The 21,641-nt window shown below is 45.8% G+C and overlaps 2 protein-coding genes across 2 annotated transcripts in view; both read left to right on the top strand.

Moving 5' to 3' along the window:
* LOC117037930 (zinc finger protein 333) overlaps window positions 1–21,641 on the top strand; it is a 1,118,586-nt gene that overhangs the window by 26,335 nt on the left and 1,070,610 nt on the right. The window lies entirely within an intron of this gene.
* Window positions 2,032–21,641, top strand: part of LOC117037928 (adhesion G protein-coupled receptor E2-like) — a 38,349-nt gene continuing 18,739 nt past the window's right edge. The window contains 16 exon segments of the mRNA XM_033134464.1: window positions 2,032–2,102; window positions 4,971–5,018; window positions 5,308–5,442; window positions 8,406–8,561; window positions 10,255–10,386; window positions 12,117–12,263; window positions 12,713–12,733; window positions 12,736–12,858; window positions 12,937–12,992; window positions 13,104–13,181; window positions 13,590–13,767; window positions 16,635–16,742; window positions 16,939–17,159; window positions 17,352–17,531; window positions 20,621–20,818; window positions 21,071–21,306. Of these exon segments, the coding sequence (XP_032990355.1) occupies window positions 2,072–2,102; window positions 4,971–5,018; window positions 5,308–5,442; window positions 8,406–8,561; window positions 10,255–10,386; window positions 12,117–12,263; window positions 12,713–12,733; window positions 12,736–12,858; window positions 12,937–12,992; window positions 13,104–13,181; window positions 13,590–13,767; window positions 16,635–16,742; window positions 16,939–17,159; window positions 17,352–17,531; window positions 20,621–20,818; window positions 21,071–21,306 (2,048 nt within the window). The 5' untranslated portion in view covers window positions 2,032–2,071.

The following is a 21,641-nucleotide window of genomic DNA, read 5'->3' as shown; positions in this document are numbered from 1 at the left end:
CTTCTTCTGACAGAAGCTACCCCATCTCCTCCCCCGTCCTTTGGTCTGCAGCTGGCAGCCGGCATCCTCTATTCCTTGGGACCAGTCTCTGACATTTCTCCACTCCCACAGTGTTCCTTCTTCCTTCACATGTTTTGGTGCCTCTGCCTATCTGTTATCCTGATTCATCTCCATCTGGGGAGATCTCCAGCAATCTCATGATGTGTTGTTAAGAAACAGAGACTTGAGTGTGGTGGAGGGGCACATCAGAGATGGTGGGCTATCTGGAGTCCTCAGCCCTGGGAGCAGCACAGGAGCACTTTGTCAATGACACACAGGTCAGATGAAGAGTGACAGGAGTAGGGCAGTTGTGGTGGCATGGCCAGGAGATACAGAGTGGCGAGCTTGGGTTTTAGAACTAGAGAACACCACCAATCTCTCTCTCTCCCTTCCCCATCTCCCTGCCTGTCTCTCTCCCTCTCCCCTTAGTCACACGCACAGAAAGAAAAGGTCATGTGGGGACAGCCATCTACAAACCAAGGAGAGAGCTCTCATCAGAAACCAAACCTGCCAGCACCTTGATCTTGGACTTCCAGCCTCTAAAACCTTAATTCATTATACAGAAAATAAATGGGGAAATAAATTTCTGTTGTTTAAGCTGCCCTGGTGTTGTTATGGTAGCCCTAGCAGATGGCCATGGAGAAATCAAGGAAAATGTAAAAAATATTGACAAAGAAAATCACCATAATTCCACCACACAGACTACTGGAAAAAAAAAGTTTTTTTGGGGGGGAGTGTTTTTCTCATCTTTTAACATATATCAGGAATATTTTTCTTTATCAATAAATATGAATCTAAACAGTTTTGAGAGTTGTTGAAGAATAAGAACACCTTAGTTTTAGACCTGACAGGGTTTAGGGATGTTGGGGTAGCAGGAGCGGGAATCTTTGTGCTGATAAAATATTTATATATCTTTTTTTTAATAAAGATTTTATTGGGGAAGGGGAACAGGACTTTATTGGGTAACAGTGTGTACTTCCAGGCCTTTTTTTTTCCAAGTCAAGTTGTTGTCCTTTCAATCTTAGTTGTGGAGGGTGCCGTTCAGCTTCTAGTTGTTGTCCTTTCAGTCTTAGTTGTGGAGGGCGCAGCTCAGCTCCAGGTCCAGTTGCTGTTGCTAGTTGCAGGGGGCGCAGATCACCATCCCTTGCGGGAGTCGAACCAGCAACCTTGTGGTTGAGAGGGTGCGCTCCAACCAACTGAGCCATCCGGGAGCTCAGCGGCAGCTCAGCTCAAGGTGCCGTGTTCAATCTTTAGTTGCAGGGGACGCTGCCCACCATCCCTTGTGGGAGTCGAGGAATTGAACCGGCAACCTTGTGATTGAGAGCCCACTGGCCCATGTGGGCATTGAACCGGCAGCCTTTGGAGTTAGGAGCATGGAGCTCCAACCGCCTGAGCCACCGGTCCAGCCCCAATATTTATATATCTTGATTATAGTGCAGTTACAGAAATGTGCATATGATAATATGACATGGAAATTTATACACATGGTACCAGTGACAATTTCTTGGTTTAGATATTGGTCTATCATTACATAAAAATGTAACCCTTGCAGGAAACTGAGTGAAGGGTACACATGATCTCTTGGTATTGTTTTCTCAAATTCTTGTGAATCTATATTTCAAAATAAGAACTTAAACATAAAGAAGCTTGTGAATAGATAATAGATAAGTCTGTTCACTCTGAACCAAGGTCCTTTTAGGGGCAAAAAGACCAGTAGAGTGTTTGGGAGGACTTCCTATATCAAAAAGATGTAGAAACCACCCTCAAGGAGGCTTTCAGTATGAATACTAGTAATGCTATGCAAATACTTAAAAAATAGGACCATGAGTTTTTGAGACGTTAAACAGTGGACAGAACAGGGGGAAGAAAGTATCCAGATTGGTGGTTTTCCAAGTCACCTAATCTAAGGCACAAGTCATACTTAAAAGAGGAAGTCTTTTTTTTTTTTTTTTTTTTTAGGAAGTCTTTTTAACACACACACACAGACCAAGATCAGACATCCTCCGTGGCTGGGCTTGCTGGTGTCTGCACCATGAGAAACGAATATCCAAGGTTGCCGGCAGGTAGGTAAAACATAACAAAGATGATAGACAACCAAAGCTATCTGGGCACTCTCTACCCAGTTTGAGAATTTTCTCTGTTTTTTGCTTTATTTCTGGATTTTGCTTAACTTTTGATTTTCCCACTGTTTCTGTAAAGGAAAGCAGGGAAGAAATTTTAAGACGGGTAGTAACTCAATTGTATTCAAATCTGAAAAGAGAAAGTCAGTGAAACTTACTCCTAGGGCAAACTTGGGGACTTAACAGAGATTTCTCATTTTACCACCTGTATTCGTCCAGGTTCTCTAGAGAAACAGAACCAACAGGATATGTGTGTGTATACACAGCAGGTCCTCGAATAATGTCATTTCTTTGTAACAGTGATCAGATGCTGTAGGAACTTAACTGTTGTTTAGAGCAATTAGCTACTGTAAAATTCATTTCATGATATGTCATTTTGCTGCAGTTCCAAGAAATTATCAACAGTGTTAAGTGAGGACTTACTGTACATATTATTTTAAGGAATGGGCTCACGGGTATGAGGAAGTTGGAAAGTACAAAATCCACAGGATAGGTCAGCAGGCTGGAAACCCAGGGAAGACTTGATGTTGCATCTCAAGTCTGAAGGCAGTCAGTCTGGAAGCAGAATTCCCTCTTCCTCAAAGGAGGTCACTGTTTTCTTTTAACGTCTTCAACTGATTGAATGAGGCCCACCCAGATAATGGAGGGTGACGTGCATTAGTTCAACTCTACTATTTAACTGTTAATCTCACCTAAAAAACATCTCCACAGAACATCTAGACTATCGTTCGACCAAATATCTGGGTACTGTGGCCTAGCCAAGTTGATACATAAAATTAACTGTCACACCACCTAATATATTATTTTTCAGAAGAGCACAGAGCTAAACTTTCTGAAAATTTTCATGTGCTAAGGAAAACATCATCCTTTAGTCTATAGGTTTTGTGTGGGTCATGGAATGATGTGAAGGGCAGTGAGTGATGTAGTAACAAACTGATATCAGTGAGGTCAGCTTAATTCTGGTTAGCATTTTAAATGAAAATAGCCACATTTCTTATCATCTGATTTGTGGAACGTGCTTTTTTTTTTTTTTTTTTTTTTTTTTTTTTTTTTTTTTTTTTTAAAGCTGGGCACATTTTGGAGGGTCTATTTTACCAAATGCTGTGGGCATTTAAAATAAATGGAAAACAAACTTAATTTCTTTAAGACATTTACTTTTTTAGGTGTACATGTATAATATACTCAGAAGACTAAATGACTTCATTCATACACAGGGGACATTAGGACTCATTTTCTCCTGCTTTGGCCACCATACATTAGAAAACAGAAGACGCATAGTTGATGGGATATTTGAGTTAAGGAATACCTAGGCCACTTTCCCAAGGGGCAGCTCCCTGCTGGGTTTTGGACTCAGGCAGTCTGGCCCTGGAGCCTGGCTCCAGTCACCCGTGCACAGAGCCATCGAGAAAAGGAGCATTTCCTGGGCAAAGAGGGAGTAACAGAAGTCTGGGATTCTGACCCCTGGCAGAAGCAAGGTGAGCATGTACTTCTGCCTGGACCCTGGATCTGACCTGGACTCAGGTGTGTCTCAGGTAATAGGAAGGTAATAGAGGCATGGGGTGCACTCTGCTCTTCATCTGCTTCTCTTTCTTTCCTTTAGCTGGTATACGTTGACTGTTTACTCTGTACCAAACCCTGTGCTAACCCTTTATTAGTCTTCACCAATCTACAATCGTAATAAAGCCCATCCTACTATGGGGACCACTGTACCCATTTAGCGTTGGGGAAACTGTGGTTCAGAGAATGGGTGGCATGTCTAAAGACACGCAGCCACCAGGTGGAAGTCTGGGATGCAGTCTTGGGCATGTCTGGCTCCAAATCCATTTGCCACCAGTGTCCTCTCTCACCTTACACAGGGTTGAACTGGCAGTACAGCCTGGAAGAGGAATCCGTCTTTGCCTCTACCTGAGAAGCTCCTGTTAAGGTGGTGCACAGACCTGAAAAGATTTCCACAGGGTTCAGGGCTCACATAGATGGGATGACAGACTCTACTAGGTGGTCCATGTATTGCCTGTGGGGTAGATTTCATTCCTCCCTACTCGTAGTGGTTTGCATGCCACAAAGCCCTTCTGTGATTCATTTCTCAGGACCGAACTGGGAGACAAAGGGGAAAGGCTGTGCCCTCAGCGCACTGTCCACTGTCGAAGGGCCAGGGCATCATGTGGGAGGAGCCGTAGAAGCCATGGGTGCTGTACCTGGAGAGGCCACCTGACCAGGAGATAGTGGCCCTCCCTGCAGCTGCCTTAGTTCTCACTCCTCACTGCTCCTCAACTCCCACTCTATGGATTCCAGGGCTCCATGCCCTGCTCTTCTCATCATTATAGGACTCAGACTTTGGGCTGTACGACTCCACGATCTATGCTCCTTTTGTATGCTCTGAAGCTGTACGTTCAACAGGAGCGATGCTGGAAGAGGAATCCTCAAAGCAGATTTCTGCCATTGACAGAGAACAAGGAAACTGGGCCTGGGCAAATCTGAGGATTCTCTCCTTTAAGATTTACCCTCTCCATTGGGAAGGTTGGGCTTTCTAAGATGGGCCCCTGTCATCAGCTGTGTGTATGTCCTGTTCCCTTACCTGTAGCACCTGAGTCCACCTGAGCATTGTGTCTATCGGTGACTGACTCCTGGGGAGTCCTGGGAGATGGAGGGGAAAGGCTTAGTCCTCGATTCCTGGTAAAGCACAAGAAGCTGCTGGAAGGCCATGGGCTGCAGGGCAAGAACCACCTACTAAGGAGGCAATGGCCCTGCCGACTGGGGTTGAAATTGGAGCTTGACTGTCCTCTCTGTCACCTGTCTGTCTTTTTGTCCCAGGACTCTTGGTGCTGCTGCCGTTGACACTGGGAGTTGCAGCCGGGACAGGTGAGTCTGCCCAGCCAGGCCCATTAGGGACATAATACGGGGAGTGCATGCTGAGGTCTGGGACTTCTCACCAACAAGTGAAGGAAAGAAGCTTGTTCTGCAAGTGAGTCTCAGAGAAGGTCCTCTAGAAATGAGAAAAGCTATTTGTTTCCCCCTAAGTGTTCAGTTTCCTGAGCTCTTCCACTTCTGATAGCAGCCATCTCTCCTTTTCCTCCCCTCCTCTTCTCTTGGACTCCCAGCGGGCTTCCCTTATTCTTGGGCCTTCTGACCGTTGTCTCTGTCCCCACAGCCTCTGCCTCCACAGACTGTGCTCTCTGGTGCCCTCTGAACTCCAAATGTGTCAATGCCACCGCCTGTCGCTGTTCTCCGGGATTCAATTCTTCATCTGGGGAGATCTTCACCAGCTCCTCAGAGATATGTAATGGTACAGAGGCTTTGGGGTGGTGGAGGGGCACATGGAGTTTGTGGGGGGAGACTGTGGGCATCTAGAGCCCTCATCCTGAGAGCAGCACAGAAGCACTTTGTCAAGGATTAGAGAGAGGAGACAGGGCAGGGAAGTGGGCAGTCAGGTTTTCATGATCAGTAGGTAGAGTGTTGAGAGCGTCCATGGTGCAGCTGGGCTACGTGGGCTCAGAGTCTAGCTCTGCCACCGACAGGTCTCCGATAGTCATGAAATTATTTCTCCCCTCTTCGCTTCAGTTTGCTTGTCTGTAAAATGGGGATAATTAATTATCTACCCCACATGTCTGGGGTGAGATTTAATATTTACCTGTATGAAAAAAAGGTAAAGACTAGTAAGGAAAAAATTGTCAACAAATGCTAGCTATTATCATTGTTACTGCCACAGTTATTATTATTATTATCATTATTATTTTCATAGCACAAAGAAAGGGGAGAAATAAAGGAAGCAATAGGAGGGAAGAAACACCCAGGGCCTGGTTAGCTCGGGCTCTCCTACTAGCTTGAGCTCACCAGGAATCCTGCCCACTCACCATCATGCAGCCCCGTGAGGCAAGCAGGGCTAAGATTGCTGCCTCAATGATCGAATTCGTGCTCAAAAAGATTGAGTGACTTGCCCAAAGTCCCACAACTAACAAGGTGGTAGAATTTAAGAAGTTTTTATTCTTTTTTTTTTTTTTTTTATTGGGGAAGGGGAATAGGACTTTATTGGGAAACAGTGTGTACTTCCAGGATTTTTTTCCAAGTCAAGTTGTTGTCCTTTCAATCTTAGTTGTGGAGGGCGCAGCTCAGCTCCAGGTCCAGTTGCCGTTGCTAGTTGCAGGGGGCGCAGCCCACCATCCCTTACCGGAGTCAAATGGCAACCTTGTGGTTGAGAGGATGCGCTCCAACCAACTGAGCCATCCAGGAGCTCAGCGGCAGCTCAGCTCAAGGTGCCGTGTTCAATCTTAGTTGCAGGGGGCACTGCCCACCATCCCTTACGGGACTCGAGGAGTTGAACCAGCAACCTTGTGGCTGAGAGCCCACTGGCCCATGTGGGAATCGAACCAGCAGCCTTCGGAGTTAGGAGCATGGAGCTCCAACCGCATGAGCCACCGGGCCGGCCCAAGAAGTTTTTATTCTTTAACAACACAGCATCACAAAAGGAAATTATACTATTTAAAAAAGGTTAAGATAGTAAATTTTATGTTATGTGCATTTTACCACAATTAAAAAATAGGAAAAAAGGAAATGATATAGTTTTTACACCAAGAAATAGTCTTCATCAACTCAAAATAGTCTTAAATGCACATTTATTGATAATAAAGAAAATATTACTAATAGGTTTGAAAAGAAAGAAAAAAGTACGCTAAAATTTTTGGTGGTCTATGTAGTGGACTTATGGGTGATTTTTTTGTTTCATTTAAAAAAATATTTTCTTTATTTTCTAAGTATCCTGTGTCATCTGATATTTGCAGGCAAGTAAATTTTATCAGAGAAAATAAAAGATGTTGCTATGACTACTGCCCAGCCCATCCATGACCCGGGAAGTATTCCTAACGGTTCCTTTGTGCATTTACATGTGTGTGTCTAATGGTGATTTGTAGACTGGGAGGACATGGAGAAGCGAGCCTGGTACTAATGTACCTGGATCCCAGGTCCTTGCTGGGAGCACACTTGTCAGGTTGAGGAATTTCCCATCGCTGTGTCCTTCCGTCCTGCATACCTCATTTCCAAATCTCTCCCACTCAACTCTACCCCTCCCATCAAACTTGAAGACAAATCTCTAGCCATGGTCACCATCTGAGAACAGAGGAGGGAAGCCCCAATGCCCAGGTGGGGGCTGAACATGAACTGTCTCAGTTGGGTGTCCCTTCTACATCCTGTGCTGTCCTGATGCTCACACCACTGCCTGGGCCTAGGAACTTAGAAGGGAAATTCGCAGGAGTGGAAAAGAGACTCTAAACTGGGAGAGACAAGTTGCCTGGCCATCATGACACCAGAGTCCTTTCAGATTCTAATGTCTTTGGTCCTCTGATTGGAATGTAGTGACTTAACAATCTGTCCCTGCAATTCGATTCATTCTTGTGTTGCTGGTTCTTATTAAACTGTTGTTTCTAGCCAACAGTATCCAGACCCTGCTTGTTGGTACCTGAGCTACTCAAAAAGGACCTGGCTCACGGGGATCTTACTCTCATGTTTAGAGAACAGGGAGAGATAAGATAGCAAATCACCTCCAGTGACTCAACTGTGAGCGGTTTCCTCTTGCTTCTTCATTTCATATCCGTGATAGGCTGTGATAAAGCGGGACTTTCCCCAGAGGTGGAGCTAGCCAGACTCTCCCAGAGACATCCTGGAGCATCTGGGAAAGGCCTAACATTGGGAGCTGGGGGACTGCCTGATGAGTGAGGGGTGCACTTGGCCCATTGTGAATAATGGGAGGGTGGAAGCCACCAATGGGCAGGGGCCTGACACTGGCCTCTATCCTCAAATGTGAATGATGATGTCACCCTGGAAAGCCCCCAGCCATGACTCCCTCTCTATCTCAGCATAGGGGGCAGCCTTTAATGTCATTGTCACCCTGACTAGAGGGCAACCCCAAGTCCCCTATAGTGCAAACACCACAGGGGAAGTTTTGGGACTGAGTCAGTGCCTCCGTCTACCCCTCAAAGCCTGGAGAAGGGGACGCAGACCTGCTTCCATCCCCATCATGACACAGCAGAGTGTCTGAATCTAGAGGCCTTCAGGCCCAGCCAGAGAGCAGAGATGAGGAGAGCAGTCAACAGGCTCTGGAGCAGCTGGCTGTGCCCAGCGCAGTCCCAGGAGGGCCACCCAGGAGCTGAGTTCTCTCCACTCCCAAGGCGAGGTCAGGCTGGAGTCCACAGTCTCTGCCCTGTGGAAACTCACTCCCACCTTAGAGAAGCAACCCTTTGTCCTGTTGTGTTCCAGACATCATCGAGTGTGGACCACCCCCCGTAGTGTCCTGTGGAAAATTCGCAGACTGCAAGAACACGGAGGGGAGCTACTACTGCACATGCAACCCAGGATACGAGCCTGTTTCTGGGGCAAAAACATTCAGAAATGAGAGTGAGAACACGTGTCAAGGTGAGAACCACGCTGTGTCTTCCATGTCCTTGTCTATGAGAGTTGAGGTCATTTGCCCCACTTTCTCCAGGCACAAAAAGGCTGTCCTGGGCACCTACCTGGTCACCCCCTCGCTGAACCCCAAGGCTCAGAACCCTCCATAGAGGGTCACTCCTACATGTTTGGAACATGCCCCCTGCCTACCTGGCATCTTATTTTTGTACAAAAATGGAGAGGGATGGCGTTAAGATGCTTCACGCACTCACAGCACCTTGTGGTCTAGCACAATACCCTCCTCTTCACCATCATCAGTGACTGCCAGCGTGAGTCCTGCCCCACTGGAGCCCACATGGGCTTGGCCATGACAGGAGCCCTGTCAGCCCTGGATGGGCCCTGGAAATCCATCCAGAAACAGGAGAGGGAGTCGTTCAAACGCAGGCCCCTGTGTACAGGTACAGGCCTCGGTCAGCCCTACTCCTGGCCCACAACCCCACCTGGCAACATTGCTTCCTGGCATCCTGACCCCACTTCTTGGCCACTCAGCCTCTGTCTTTTCCTCAAGCAAGGCTTTGCCTTAACCTTCCAACAATTTCAATTCACGGGAACCAGTGGGATATTCTGTCAGGGGTGGGCTGGGTGACATCAACTCTGTCCCAAACTCAGGAAACTGGGTGAATGAAGAGGCTTCTGTCTGGACCAGATGACAAGGGAGGGTGTCACTGCCCCAGGTCCAACCTTCTCACAAGGAGGTCAACCCAGGCCCCCTGGGGGCCCAGGCCACTGGGGGACAGAAGATGGAGGCTGAGCCCCCCTCAGTGGGAGCCCCAGGTCTATATTCCTGTGGGAGGCCAAGGGGCCAGATGACAGAAACACACGTCACCCCTCGCCGTTCAGCACCTGCTTCCCTCTTCAGCCACCCAACCCTCGCCCACTCCTGACCTTGCTCAGCAGTGGGTTCTCACCACTTCCTGCCAGTCCTGGGGATGCTGTCATGGAGATCAGAAAGAGGCACCTGCGCTGCTCCAAGGCTGCATGGATGTCAGCCCCACTGTCCAGCACGTTTATATGCCTAACAATGTGCTCATCATATTAAGTCTAGGGACCATCTGTCACTGTGCAAAGTTATTACACTACTATTGACTATAATCCCCTTGACTGTCAGAGCGGCCCTGGCCTGTCTGGATTGTTTTCATTCTCCTCTCCCCTTCCTGCAAGTCCCTTGAGGGACCAGGCTCAGGGGTGGGTCTTGGCTCATCTCCATGGAGCTGGAGTCTCAGAGTTAGCAAGGACAGGAGGGCGCTGTCACCAGGATTCCAAGAAGAACTCAGCCAGCAGCACCCACTCCGGGGGAGTCAGGACAGGGCCTACTCAAGGAATGCAGCATTTTCCCTGCACTTGGTTCCCAGGAAGGCCCACCTGGCCTTTGTCCAAATGCTCAGGCTGGGACACAGGTGGCTGTGATGTCCCTGCCCACCTGGGAGATACCTAAGGATGCTAAGGGAGCCAGAGCTGGCAGATTGGGAGGACTTGGGATGCTTCTGGCCACATCTGGACAACAGAGCACCTTGGCCACCACATTCACCCATAGGCCACTCTCCTGGGAGGAGACAGTGGGGCCTTCCAGATGCTTCCATGCCAGGAAATGTGGCTGACACCCAGCCCTGAAGGCTGCCCAGAGCTGCAGGTGTCCATCACCCTCTCTTTCCTCTTGCAGACATAGACGAATGTCAGCTGTACCCCAGAATCTGTAAGGGCCGCAGCATCTGTGTCAACACTGCAGGCAGCTACACCTGCGAGTGCCCACCTGGCTTCGAGTTCAACCAGCAGCACCCAAACCTGTGCAAAGGTACGGGCCCCGGGAAGACGCTGTGAGGCTGGACTGGAGCTGGGGAAGGAGCCGAGGCAGGTCCTGCAGCCCGGGGAGGAGGGAAAAGATTCTCAGGTTCCCAAAACGCCAAGGGCCTACCAAGGCCCTTCCCAGGAATTTGTCTCCCCGAAAGGTCCTGCCACAGAGCAGGGAGGCGGCAGGGCCTTTGGGGCCTGGGGTTCCCTTGTGGAGCCCCTGTGAACTCTCCCAGGACCCGCCCCTTCCTCATCTGTCACATGTGAACAGAGGGAGGTGTCACTCTGCCTCTGAGAAGGGCTAAGGAGGAAGTAGGTAAGAGCCTTAATCGGAAGTCCAGCTGCCATGACCCAATTTCCCTCTTTGCCTCAGTTTTCTCCTGAAAAATGGGGACACTGTCCCTGATGAGCTCATCCTTTTTATTAAATAAATTTAATTTTTAAATTTAAGCGTAGTTGGTATACATGATATTATATTAGTTTCAGGTGTACAATATAGTGATCCGATACTTATATACTTTACAAAGTGCTCAGTACATTGAGTCTAGTAACCACTGTGTTTCCCCGAAAATAAGATCTAGCCGGACAATCAGCTCTCATGCATTTTTTGGAGCAAAAATTAATATAAGACCCAATCGTATTTCACTATAAAATAAGATCGGGTCTTTATAATATAATATAATATAATATAATATAATATAATATAATAGTATAGTATAGTATAGTATAGTATAGTATAGTATAGTATAGTATAATATAATATAATATAATATAACATAATATAATACCGGGTCTTATTTTACTTATTTTACTATAAGACCGGGTCTTATATTTTTGCTCCAAAAGATGTGTTAGAGCTGATTGTCTGGCTCGGTCTTATTAGGGACAACACGGCATCTGTCACCGTGCAAAGTTATCACACTACTACTGACTATATTCCCCTTTCTGTTTGCATCCCGAACCCCCTGCCCTCTGGCAACCATCCAGTTGATCTCTCTTTCTATGAGTCTGTTTTTGTTTTGTTTTACTTGTTCATTTGTTTTGTTTTTTATTAGATTCCACGTATAAGTGACATGATATGGTATTTGTCTTTCTCTGTCTGACTTATTTCACTCAGTATAATACCCTCTGGGTCCATCCCTGTTATTGCAAATGGCAAGATTTCATTCTTTTTTATGGCTGAGTAATATTCCATTGTACCTATGTACCGCCTCTTCTTTATTCTGCTGAGCCCATCTTAAAGAAGAAGAAGTGGCAGCATTTTCAGGGACGTGTGTCCTCAGTGCAGGCAGTGAGGAGATGGGGACCTGGGCTGGGCAGGGCTGAGGTTCTGATTCTGTTCTAATAAGGGCAGGAGTGCAGCTCCGGATGGCAGTGGTGCTATAACCCCACCCAGAATCGTGCCATCAGTGTCCCAGCCTCCCTGCTTCGAAGCCCATCACAGGTCGCCCCACAGTCCATCCTGCACCATACTCGAGAGCACACAGCTCTGGGATCACACTTGCATACACACAGTCCTGCCCTGCCCACCTTGCAGGGATGCTCTGAGTTTATGGTGTTTTTTACAGTGGAAAATGCCATCAGAAAGTGGTGTCCTTACAGGCTGGGTGGCTGGTAAGTGGGGTGTGGTGTGGAGCGTCCTCAGTGTGAAGTGCTAAGGAATTTGAGGGAAGGGGCAAGAAGGATGGGTACAGTGAGTGGAGAGAGGGCCTGATGCTCTGGTTTTGTCCTCAGATGTGAATGAATGTACTTCGAAGCCAAAACCATGCCACAAATCCACCCACTGCCTCAACAGTGTGGGCGGTTATAATTGCCGCTGCCGCCCTGGCTGGAAGCCAATGCCCGGGTCCCCCAATGGCCCAAGCACCACCATCTGCGAAGGTCTGGAGCTCAGATCCCTCACTCCCACACTCAAACCATCTGATCACATTCAGTGGCACTCACACAAACCAAGCAGAATGAATGCTGGCGGTGCCCTGCTGTGCCAGGTGTTAGTTCTTTTGAGGCTAAATGGGCACAGATATGGGGGTCCCAGGGAAGAAGCTGAGGTACCAAGAGAAAGGCTCCTGGGGGACCCCAGGCAGCAGCCAATTACTAACCAGGAGGAAGGTATTTGCCAACCTTACATCTGTACGGGGCTCACTTGCTATGTGTCAGGCCTCTGCACACCTCCCATAACCCCTGCGTCCACCACTCAGGGACGTGCAGTCATCAGGTGGCATCACCTCCAGCCAAGGGGGGTGGCGGGCACTAATATGGGGAAGGGGGCAGGGCATGGAGAGGAGAGGCGCCTGATTGGGTGGGACCGGGCCTGTTCTTCGTGTCCCCAGAGGTGGATGAGTGTCATTCTGGGGGCATCAGTGTGGCAACTCCACCTGCTGTGTCAACACTAGGGGCTCATGCACATGCCACTGCCTCCGAGGCTAGGCGCCCAAACCCGGATTCCTGAGTAAACAAAGGACCACCCAATGTGAAGATACTTGGCCTGACCTGACCCCAGTCCCCGCCTCCAACACACACAGACACTCTCACACCTAATGAACCGCCATTCTGTTCTCAGCAGTGATCTCCTTCCCCACATGGACACCGCCCCATGGAATCAAGAGCCAGGTGAGTGGCCCCAGCAGGGACCAGGTGGCAGCCTCCCTGTCCATCCATTTCCCCCATGCTGCACTACCCGTGTATGAGGCTCTCTGACCACCTCGTTTCCCCTCTCCTCAGATGCTCTCCCACTTCTTTGAAAGAATCCAGGATCTGGGCAGAAACTTCACGTTTACCTCGGCCCAGGACACCATCCAGGTAAGGGCAGGACCCAGGGGAGGCAGGTGGAGGCATCCCATAGAGGCCTGGGGAAAACTGGGTCTGGAAGCAGAGAGACCCCAACACAGTGGCCTCCTGCTCTGAGGCCCCGCCTCTCCGAGGGTCGGTGGGAAGAGCGGACACGCAGGTATTTGTACTCACAGTGAGACCCCCTGGGCACCTGCTAACACCTTTCTTCATGCTGTCCCTGCCTGTTGGGTTTATGTCACCCTAGGCATTCCTATGAGTAGCTGGACTCCAGGGGCAAAGACACAGGGAATCCAACTGCACCATCTTTATCCCCAGATAGACCATCTGTGGGTTCTTTTAGCCGGGGCTGAGTGGGCAGGGTCTTCATGTAGCCTCTGTGGCGCATGGCCCACTGGCTCTGTGTCGCCATCCCCCCAGGGCGTCATACAGGTGGTGGATGATCTACTGGAGAGCCCCGGAGACCTGGTGACCCTGCCCCGCTCAGAGCAGCACTGTGTGGCCACCAGCCTGCTGGTTGGCCAGGAGCAGGTCCTGAGATCGCTGAGCAAGGCCCTGCCGGGTGGGCCATTGACCTTTAATACAGCTGGAGGCACAGGTAAGGACCCCTTCTGCCCCCAGGCTCTGCTCTGGCCTTTCTCCACCTCATTCCTCTTCCAGTCTCACTTGAGCTGAGTGGCCAGGCTTGTGTGTACCTGCCACTCTCATAAACACATTCAAACAAAATGTTAAAAAGAAATGGAAAGAAAGCTATAAATAATATACTTTTTCATTGTAATATAAATTATCAGCAAATGAAATAATTATAATGAAAATTTTAATGTAAAATCGAAATGGCTTCAAAAAACAAATTATGAAATTTGGAAGAATATAATTTAATATTATTTGATATTCAAGTGGTTTATTTCATTGAGGCAAAATTCACATAACATAAAATTGACCATTTTAACCAAAGTGTACAATTCAGTGGCATTTAGTACATTCACAGAGTTGTAAACCATCACCTCTATTTCTAGAATATGTTCGTTACCCCAAAAGTAAACACTGTACCCACTAAGCAGTTGCTTCTCATTCCCCCCTCCCCCAGCTTCTGGTAACCACTAATCTGTTTTCTGTCTCCATGGATTTGCCTGTTCTGGACAGTTCATATATATAGAACGTACAATATGTGACATAGTTTTGCTTCTTTCACCTAACTTAATGTTTTCAAGGTTCATCATGGTGTAGCATGTATCACATTTCTTTCCTTGTTGTGGTTGAATAATATTCCGTTCTGTGGATACACCACCTTTTGTTTAACTATTCATCCATTGATGGACATTTGAGTTGTTGGCACCTTTTGACTATTGTGAATAGAGTTACTATGAATATTGGTGTACAAGTTTTTATTTGAATAACTGTTTTCAGTTCGTTGTGTACATACGTAGGAGTCGAATTGCTGAGTGATAAGGCAGTTTTATGTTCAGCACTTAGGAACCACCAAACTGTTTTTCCAAAATGGCTGCACCATTTTACATCCCCACCAGGAATATACAAGGGCTCCAATCTCCACATCCTCAGGGATACTTGTCACTTCCATTTTGTTTTGTTTTTATTATAGCCTTTCTAGTGTATGTCAGGTGACATTTCATTATGGTTTTGATTTGCACTTCCCTAAGGACTAATGATATTGAATATCTTTTCATGTGATTGTGGAACATTTATGTATCTTTTTTGGAGATACATCTATTTAAGTCCCTTGCCTATTTTTTAATTGGCTTGTGGCTTTTTGTTGTTGAGTTGTAAGTGTCCTTTATGTATTTGATAGTATACCCTATGAAACATGTGATTCGCAAGTATGTTGTCCCATTCTATAGATTGCCTTTTCACTTTAATGAACAGATGCTTTAAATTTTGATCAAGTCCATTTTATTGTTTTCTTTTATTGTTTGTGCATTTTGTGTCATATCTAAGAATTGATTGCCAAATTCAAGGCTATGAAGATTTACTCCCATGTTTCCTACTAACTGTTCTAGTTTTAGCTCTTAAATGTAGGTCTTTGACCCATTTTGTGTATTGGGTGAAGTATGGTCCAACTTCCTTCTTTTGCTTGTGGATAGCCAGGTGTCCCAGGACCCTTTATTGTAGAGACTATTCTTGTTGAAATAGTTTCTTGAAGAGTCTTGTTGAAAACCAGTTGACCATAAATGAATGGGTTTATTTCTAGACTCTCCAGTTTGTTGGATTTTTATGTCTATCCTTGTCATTACCATACTACTTTTGATTACTATAGGTTAGTAATAAGTTTTGAAATCAGGAAGTGTGAGTTCTCTTTGTTTTTCATTTTTAAGATTGGGTATTGGGGCCTCTTGCAAAATCATATGAATTTTAGGATGAGCGTCTCCATTTTGCAAAAAATGCTGTTGGGATATTGTTAGTATTGCATTGAACCTATAGATCACTTTGGGGAATATTGCCATCTTAAAAATATTGTCTTCCATTCCATAAACACAGGATGTCTTTTGATTTATGAGTATGTAGGGTTTTAAAATTTTTTCAGCAATCTTTTGTAGTTTTTGGTGTACAAATCTTAAGCCTCCTTGGATAAATTTATTCCTAATATTTTATTGAACATTTTTGCATCTAAGTTTATAAGAGATATTGGTCTATAATTTTCTTTTCTTGTGATATCTTTCTCTGGTTTAGCTTTTAGAGTAATGGTGGCCTCATAGAATTATTTTGGTAGTGTTCCCTTCTATTCCATTTTTTTTGGAGGAATTTACAAAGGATTTGTGTTAATTCTTCCTTAAATGTTTGGTAAAATTCATGTCTGGTGTTTTCATTTTAGAAAGTTTTGATTCCTGATTCAATCTCCTTACTTATTACAGGTCTGGTCAGATTTTCTATTTCTTCTCCTGTTACTTCTATAGTTTGTGTGTTTGTAGGAATTTGTCCATTTTATTCAGGTTATCGAATTTGTTGTTGAAAAATTTCTCATAGTTTCTCTTATAAGCCCTTGTATATTCAGATGATACACATATGTACCATTATTATGTATATCAAATAAGTGTATTATTATAATACAAAGGGTTCCAAAAAATGTATATACATTTTAAGAAAGGAAAAAACTATTAAAATTGTAGTACTCAATGTATACCGATAACAAAAGATGAATACAAGTCACATTTGACATTGGCAATTACAAGAGGTGCTCAAAGTGGTTACCATCAGTATCCAGACACTTCTGAATATGGTGAACTACTGCTTGAGCAACGCTGACTAAAGTGTCCACTTGTATACATTTTTTTGGAACCCCATATATACATATACATATAAAATAATGGCATCATTTAGTACACACAACATTTGGTATGTAATATAACATAATAAATATAAAATATATGAAGACATAAAAATGACATTATAGCAACCACTGCAGGCACAGTTACTAATCTAACTCCCTTTTGTAACTCCCACAACTCATAGAGCTATCCCTGGAGGTGCAGGTGCAAGGACGCAGGAATGTCACATTGAGTCAGAATCAGGCAAAGATGCTGGTGAACTGGGACGTGGTGCAGGGATCTGGTGATGCAGGTAATGACCGGAAGGGGGAGAAAGTCAATGAAAGTCCCAGCTTCACAGTGGGACAAGATGCCCAAGGATGTGACAAATAGAGAATTAAAGTTTAAAGGGCAGTCTGGGTTATGGTGGGTCAAAGGACAGAGACCATCTGAGGAGGAAAAGGGCCTGTTGGGCACCCCAAGATGTCACCCTTGGCCTCGTCCTGCAGGCCCTTCTGTCGTGGGCCTTGTCTCCATCCCGGGGATGGGCAAGTTGCTGGCTGAGGCCCCGCTGGTCCTGGACACTGAGAAGCAGGCAGTTCTGCAGGAGACACACAAGGACTTGCGGCCGGGAGTCTCCCCCGTCCTGCTCTCAGATGTCGTCTCAGCCTTTCTGAGCAATAATAACACCCAGAACCTCAGCTCCCCAGTCACCTTCATCTTCCAACATGTGAGTCCTGATAGGATGGGAATGTGGGTATGTGGGTGTGGAGGAGGCCTGAGTCCTGGGCACTGCCTTGGGGGTCAGGGGGCTCCCCCACTGGTGCATCATTTCCCCAGGAAAGCCCTTCACAAGCTAGATTTGGGTCAGCATTTCTGAGCATCAGAACCACCAGTTCACATCTATGCTCCGTTCCTACAGTCAGTGACCCCTGGGCCAAGGGAGGAGGTATTCTGTGTCTTCTGGGAACATGGCCAGAACGGAAGTGGTTATTGGTCGACCAAAGGCTGCTGGATCGTGGGCACCAGAGACGATAGCACCACCTGTCAATGTACCCACCTCAGCAGCTTTGCCGTCCTCATGGCTCTGTATGATTTGCAGGTGAGAGTCCTAAGAGGGGCTGCATTCAAGGGATATTTTGGGTAACACATTCCCACACATATAGCACCTTAAAAAAATAAATTTATTATATCACAATTTCTTTGGGTCAACAAACCGACATGGAATAGCTGGATTTTCTGGTCAGGGTCTTGTAAGGCTTACACATCTCTCATCTGAGGCTTGGGGTCCTCCTCTAAGCTCTCCAGTTGCTGGCAGAATTCAGTTCCTGGTGACTGTAGGACTGAGGACTTCCTTTCTTGCTAGCTGGCTTTAGGTGACCACGTGCAGCAAGTAGGGGCTACCTGTATTCCGTCTCAAGAGGCCCTCTCACAACGTATTTGTGCTCTCATCAGGAGGCCTGTAGAACTCCCACATATCAAATTTTTTTTCCAGGAAAAGCCCAGTTCTTTTAAGGACTCACCTGATTAGGTCAGGATCCTCAGAATAAAAATCCCTCTTTTAAGTCAATTGATGTAAGACTTGAATTCCATCTGTAAAATTCCTTCACAGCAGCACGTACATTGGCATTTGATTAAAAGCCTGGAAGAAGATGTGTATACACCAGCGGGTGGGAATCCTGTTGCCAAATTGGAATTCTGCTTACCCCAGGGGTCTTCAGGACAAGGGTGCAGAAAGGAAGATTTGGTGATGGCAGAGTTGAGAAGTGGCTGGGGAGCCAGTGCATATAGGTGGGTCAGGAACCATCTTTGCATCCTCCCCTGGTTAGGTGAGCCGGTTACTTCCTCTGGATCATCAAACCAGAGACTCACTCAGTTGACCTCAACTAACAAGTATTTACTATGAACACCCATTTGAAAATAAGCATGAAAGGGATCACAGCCAATGGTCAGACCACATAGGAGCCCTCAGGAGTGTGAACACACTTCAAGGCCGTGTTTCTTCCTGCCATGTTGCTAGATAACACAATATTCATACTTTTATTTATATACTGTTTTATATTTATTGAAGAGTTAAAATATTTGTGTTTCAAATTCACACCGAATAAGAAAGAAACATTGAAGATTTTCATGTTACCCCTAACCCCAGACACCTAGTTCCTCTTGCTTCAAACACCAACATTGCTAGTTTCTCCAACCCTTTTCTATGGATATCTTATTCATTAAAAAAAAAAAAAAATTAAAAAATAAATTTTATTGGGGAATATTGAGGGACAGTGTGTTTCTCCAGTGCCCATTAGCTCCAAGTTGTTGCCCTTCAATCTAATTGTGGAGGGCACAGCTCAGCTCCAAGTCCAGTTGCCAATCTTTAGTTGCAAGGGGTGCAGCCCACGATTCCACATGGGAATTGAATCGGCAAGGTTGTTGTTAAGAGCTCGCGTTCTAACCAACTGGGCCATCCAGCAGCCCCTCTGGAAGCTCAGCGGCAACTTGTTGTCTTCAATCTAGTTGTGGAGGACACAGCTCTCTGGCCCATGTGGGAATCGAACCGGCAACCCTGTTGTTCAGAGCTCATGCTCTAACCAACTGAGCCATCTGGCCACCTTCTATGAATATTTTATACATACAAAGATAATGCATGCATTTGTTCTTGGTCCAAATTTTTTTCACTTACACAGTGGCATTTTTCCTCTATGTTGTGCATTTTGTGTTTTTATTTATTATATCTGAAAAATTATTCTATTCCAGTCAACAAAGACACTCTATTATTTTTATTGCTATACTGCATTTCATTGTGTGAATGCACTGTGAATTACAGATCAAGTCTTCTCATAGTAGGCATTTTGTTTCATGATCATTTCCTAATACAAATAAAGTTGTAACTATTTACACATACTTCATTGTTCTTGTGTTTGAGTATTTAGTTAGGACGTACACTGGGTGAAATACGTTAATTGTAATTTGGTAGATATTTACGTTTCAACATATAGAAGTCACACCTGTGAACACTCCCACCAATATTACGAAAGTGTATGATTCCTCACACCCTCAAGATTATTATAACGTTTTTGGATTTTTACCCATCTGAGAAGTAAATATATAGGATAAATAATGTAGGATACGTTTTATGTTTTTTTTTTTCCCAACATGGGTGAAATGGAACATCTTCATTTAAGAGCGATTTATATTTCTGTCTCTGGAAACAAGTTGTTCACATCTTGCCCATTTTTCTATTGTCGTGTTGATATATTATTGATCTGTGAGCTCTGTATGTGGTAGAGAAACTGTTTTTTTTGTTTATACCAAAGATTCTCAAAAAGTAGTATGCATCAAAATCACCCAGAGGGCTTGCTATTTATTTATAAACATTTGTTTAAGAAACAAGTTCAATCTTACAATTTTTTTTGAAAATTAAAAACAGTTTGAGTAATACCATATTGCTCTTTAAACAGATGCACCAACTTTGATTGTTTTAGTCTCCCTTTTCTTTATCATTTTCAGATTTCTCTTTTTCTCCCTCTCCCTCCTTTCCTCTCTCTCTTGCCTACATACACTAAAATAATTTTTTTAAAAAATTTCCCTCATGGATTTAAGATGATTTGTAAACATAGGCAAGAAAAATGAATTTTGATATTTAAAAGAGAAGCAGGAAACAAGAATTTTAAGCTGACCCCATCATCAGAGCATAGAGGCTGTCCTCCTTTAACCCAGGATCCACTTCTAAATCTGTAAGGATTCCTGACCAGCAAGGAACAGGTGTTGCAGGGAGGTGAGTGGAGTCTGGGTGGGGAGTTGAGACCTGGATATTGAGTCTTCAAGTACAGACTTTGTCACACAGAATGATGTAATGAGGACAAAGGATGGTGCTTAACCCCGAGCTCCATGCCTCCGTGACCCTCACAGGGTAACCTTAGGTAGCTTAGTCAGGCCCAAAAGCCTAAAGGAAAAGAAACCCGATGAGTTCCAGTGCTTGGTCTTCGGTAAGGACTCTCCTATCCCTCAGTTCTCCCAGGTTCTGAATTAATCAGTTCAGGACCCCAGAAAACTTAACATTACCCAGTAACACCACACATTTACCTGGTTCCTCCTTTCTTGATTTTGTGAGAAGGAAAAGTAAAACTAAAGAGCACGGAAGGGTCATTACCCCAGAGCAGGAAAGTATGACTGTGATCTCTCTTGGCTGGGTCCCAGGAGGAGGATCCCGCCCTGGCTGTGATCACCTACCTGGGGCTGAGCCTGTCTCTGCTGTGCCTCCTCCTGGCGGCCCTCACCTTCCTGCTGTGCAAAGCCATCCAGAACACCAGCACCTCGCTCCACCTGCAGCTCTCACTCTGCCTCTTCCTGGCCCACCTGCTCTTCCTCACGGCCATCGACAGAACTGAGCCCAAGGTACTGACACTGTCCCAAAGGACCCTCTGCCCTGCCCAGGGGATACTGCATCGACATCTTCATAAAATGGCCTTGGGTTGCGGGAAGGTTAGCGCGGTGAGTCGCCACTTTCACACCGAGTGAGGCAACGAGCAGACAAACCCTCTTGTAACAACTCCATACACATCCGAGTTCTTCCCAATGGCAAGGTGCAGGAGAGGTCCTGGGGCCACGCCCCCTGACGCCCCCTGGTGACTCTCACTCCTCCCCCAGGTGCTGTGCGCCACCATCGCGGGTGCCTTACACTACCTCTACCTGGCGTCCTTCACCTGGATGCTGCTGGACGGCCTGCACCTCTTCCTCACTGCACGCAACCTGACGGTGGTCAACTACTCCAGTGTGAGCAGGTTCATGAAGAAGTTCATGTTCCCTGTGGGCTACGGAGTCCCGGCTGTGATCGTGGCCATTTCCGCAGCGTCCGGGCCTCACCTTTATGGGACACCCACCCGGTAAGTGCGAATTCCCACTGTCCTTGTTTTCTCCACATGAACAGGGCCAGCAGGGAACCAACGCAGCACTTTAATTTCACGAGAATATGATGAACAGAGAAACACTTAGTAATCACTCCAAAGACGTCTTCCTGGTTTTGTGATTGCATTCCTTGAACTGATTGGTTTTAAGTCTTTAAGAAGTAATTTTTAAATGTTATTACATAGCAAATTAATAATTATATACTTATATACTATTAATTGTGTGTTATATTAAAAATTCTACACTAACATAATATTAATGAAACATTAATAGTCACAAATTAATATATAGTTAAAATAAATTAGCTGACTTT

The sequence above is a fragment of the Rhinolophus ferrumequinum genome, chromosome 18 (assembly GCF_004115265.2).
Source record: "Rhinolophus ferrumequinum isolate MPI-CBG mRhiFer1 chromosome 18, mRhiFer1_v1.p, whole genome shotgun sequence".
Classification (NCBI taxonomy): Eukaryota; Metazoa; Chordata; class Mammalia; order Chiroptera; family Rhinolophidae; genus Rhinolophus; species Rhinolophus ferrumequinum.
This window is presented reverse-complemented; position numbering and strand designations above follow the sequence as displayed.